General features: G+C 38.1%; 1 protein-coding gene across 1 annotated transcript in view; it reads left to right on the top strand.

Annotated features, from left to right (window-relative positions):
• LOC111086184 (venom protein 302-like) overlaps window positions 1-2,208 on the top strand; it is a 13,616-nt gene extending 11,408 nt beyond the window's left edge. The window contains exon 4 of the mRNA XM_022388025.1: window positions 1,874-2,208. Within this exon, the coding sequence (XP_022243733.1) occupies window positions 1,874-2,035 (162 nt within the window). The 3' untranslated portion in view covers window positions 2,036-2,208. The remainder of the gene's footprint in view (window positions 1-1,873) is intronic.
• Window positions 2,209-3,780: the final 1,572 nt, after the last annotated feature.

The raw sequence follows: 3,780 nt of genomic DNA on the forward strand, positions 1-3,780 counted from the left end.
ATTCTAGCGTTGTAATTCCGCAGACATGCCGCTGTGACACTGGGGGCTTTATTTCTTCTACAACAAGTTTTACAAACTCACAAACTAATATCTGGCTGACTAACACACTCGACAGCTCACTAATTGATCGAAACCGCTCTTACAGCCTCATTAACTAACAAACTTATTGATTAACTAACTTACTAATTAGTTCACTAATTAACAATAATTCTCTGGTATATTTATAGTATTACATTATCCCCTCCCCCAGAAAGTCACTAATTAAATGTGTTAAAGAAAGTACAATGAAATTTATGATTAACATTGCCCACGTATTCGTTCAGATTCTGTTCTTTTGCACTCCAGATTAGCTGTTTCCATTACTATGTGTACCTGTCCTTGTTGTCACTATAAATCCAACCTCTGGAGGTGTAACTGTTGAATAGTGCATGGGGATTTCATGGTCATAGGCTGCGAAGCTATTTCAAGTTTGTTAACATGACATCTGTATTTACAAGTGAAGTCCATTCCCAAGATGCGCTCTGCTTTGATGTTAATTACCCACACATCTTGTTCTGTAGGAAAGCTTCCCACAGTGAGAGTGACTTCCAACTTTTCTCTTGCTGGTGATTTATTTATATTTGCTGTTCACATCGATTCATCCTATTATTTCAATCCTGGAGACAAGTTCCTACCTTTCTTCGTCGAACAGATGTAGTGTAGAGCCAGGATACCCATCATTAAACCCGTTGACTCATGAACTGGTTTCTTTAGATAATACACTCATTATTGTTTTGGGGCAAATATCGTCTCCTTGGTTTTTATATCAAATATTGATTACAGTTTTAGATTTAATTTCTATGTTTTCCGCATTACAGCATTATGTTAATACCAAACGAAGACAGACCAACGTTCTGTCGAAACATGTCTGTTTCGAAGAGAGATTGGTTAGTGGTAGTGAAAAATCGGATTCTTATGGGATTTCTTTGTCAGTGTTGTATTGTGTACTCTATATTTAGTAGGTCTTTTAATGTGCCTAATTTTTGTTGAACTACATGGTTAGAAGTTTTAGTGAATTTCTAGTTTAGTCTTACATTATTGTTCAACAGAAACAATCATCATTACACGACACTTTCTCCGTTTCTTCTTCCGAGAAGAGCATGTAACTTTAGGTCTGATATGTTAAGTTTGTGCAGATGAAATTTGTTCTTCAACAAAACCCAACGTAAATTTAAGTAATGTCCAGATACTAGAGACACTCATGCTTAAAAGGCTTTAATTATTGATTTATATCCTAAAAGGCATGATGATGATGAGGCATAAGTTTTTCGGATAAAAGTAGCTGGTATAAAGGTAGTACAGTGAGAGACAGGGAAGCAGTTATTGACGTAGTCATTGGCTAATTTTAAAATGTATAGTTTTTATGTAACTTAGAAAATATTTTCAAAACGCAGTTTCTTGTAATGTAAATGTGAATTTTGAAGTGTTTAACTTGAAAACTGACTTGTTTGACGTTGCAAAATGTATGTAATGTGAAATAACTCTTCATACATCATAATTATTAATGCTGAATGTCCTACTTACGTTTAATTTGACACAAGAAATCGTTTGTTATAAAAACATTTTTAGGACATTCATGATATCCAAATAATGCGTGCTTAACCGTACATTCCACTTGATGTGATTGGCATACATAATGTTGAAAACACTTTTTTGCCTTACCTGTGTTAGTTTCCAATAGTTGGCTGAAACGGCAGACAATTTGATTATGATATTTTTGTTTCTTGCATGTACCTGCCGGAAATTATATTATTAGATTTATCATATTAGATATACTTATTTACAAATAAATACATATTTCGTTTCAAATGTATGTATGTATATTTGGTGACAGGCGGAAGGAGAGCCTTGTGGCGGAGAGTGGAATAAGGAAGGTTTTTGCGGCTCTCGTCTTACTTGTGTCCACGAAATACCTGATAATGAGGATCCCGAATGGTTTAAACTTAATAATCCAGGAACATGTAGACCAGTAGCAGGAAAAGGGGATCAAACATGAGACGTTATAGCACTATTCTTATTATTTCAATCCGACTGCAAGTGAAAAAGGATATAACATATATTTCTGAATCTATATTGCACCTTTTAATCGGAACATTTGCAGCCAAATAAAGTTTATGTTTTCTCAAGCTAACAAATGATACACACATGTACGGAAAGGATGTTAATGAATAAAACTGAAAAACAAACATCAATTAACTTGACGTTATACCCATAATTTTCTCACTGTAGTAGTTTTATTTATGAACGATTAATAAATGGACATGCAGAATAATAGGAAATTGAATAGTTTAAATGATGATTTAAAGGGAAGAGGAAGACATTTATTACACATAATAAATACAAAGTTAAAACTCACATCTTACAATAAGAACTGAAACGAATACAACGTTGATAATGGAAATTAAACTGAAAGAAAAGTGAGCATGATATTTGAATAAAAGTAAAAGAAAACCTGAACATGTACACTAGTCAGCTTGCTTAGAAATGAGACAACTACCTTGCTGCATGAATGGATTAACGAGATTCCCACTGTCCCTATCTACTATCTAGCGAAACCACAGCCAAGGGAACGGGCTTGGAAAAATCACATGTTTTTAACAATAGTTAATAGTGCTTTGAATGTCAAAGGTAAGATATTCAACCAATCGCGGGTAAACGGCAGGAGTAACTATGACTCTCTTAAGAGAATGGAGTTCTATAACTCTCTTAATGGGAGGAGACCCAAACTATCCTAGGATGGGGCGGAACCGACCATATGAGCCATAAGCATTGCCCACACTATCCTCTGGAGGTACCTCTTCGTGGTACGGCTGGATACAGGTAAATCCTGTAACCAAAACCTCCAACCCGTGAAGGAGAACACTAAAAACCCATATAGTGGCCTCGCCAACCACTATATGTCCAACGGCAGGAGAAGCTATCTCCCGGATGGGAAGGAAAACCCTAAACCGTGATGGGAACTTACCGGCCCCATCAGCTATTGGGTACCCGGTAGGGGCTTGCGACCCTACCTTGTATTTGCATTTTATAGGGAACCGGTCGGCCCTATATCAGAGTAGACCATTTATTAAACATGGGTACAATAATAAAGAATAAAAGCTATGGTTTGGTGTCCGTGGGGTGCCAGGGCGGCGGCCAAACCCGAGCTACTTGGCACCAACTGGAGATGGTAGCTTCCGAGCGATTCCCTGGCGACGAGGGACTCAAAACGTCTGGAATAGAGGAATTGAGAAATACCTATTCCACCACCGGCTCACATACCCAAGGTGAACCCGGTGCAACTAGAGTACAACCTATCTGGGGCGGTAGATGCCGAACCACTCAGGTGGACGGCTTGTTTAATAATGTCTCCCCACGAGAGACAATTTGTGACGAGTCCACTTCGATGGACAATTACCTGATTTGTGAACAAGATACCGATCTGAGACAAAATAAAAATCTGACAAACATTTATTTGGCTACGCCTAGAGCTTCAGGCAGCTCGCCTGTAAGTATCCAGTCATCGAGCGTGACTGAGGGCGAAATTGATGATAATTTTGAAACAGAGGAATTGACGGACATTTATTTGGCTACGCCTAGAGCTTCAGGCAGCTCGTCTGCAAGTATCCAGTCATCGAGCGTGACTGAGGGCGAAACTAAGAATAACTTTGAAACAGAGGAATTGATGAATATCTGTTCGGCTATGCCTAGAGCTTCAGACAGCACGTCTGTAAGTATCCAGTCATCGTGCGTGACTGAGGG

Source organism: Limulus polyphemus, unplaced genomic scaffold (assembly GCF_000517525.1).
Source record: "Limulus polyphemus unplaced genomic scaffold, Limulus_polyphemus-2.1.2 Scaffold907, whole genome shotgun sequence".
Taxonomy (NCBI): domain Eukaryota; kingdom Metazoa; phylum Arthropoda; class Merostomata; order Xiphosura; family Limulidae; genus Limulus; species Limulus polyphemus.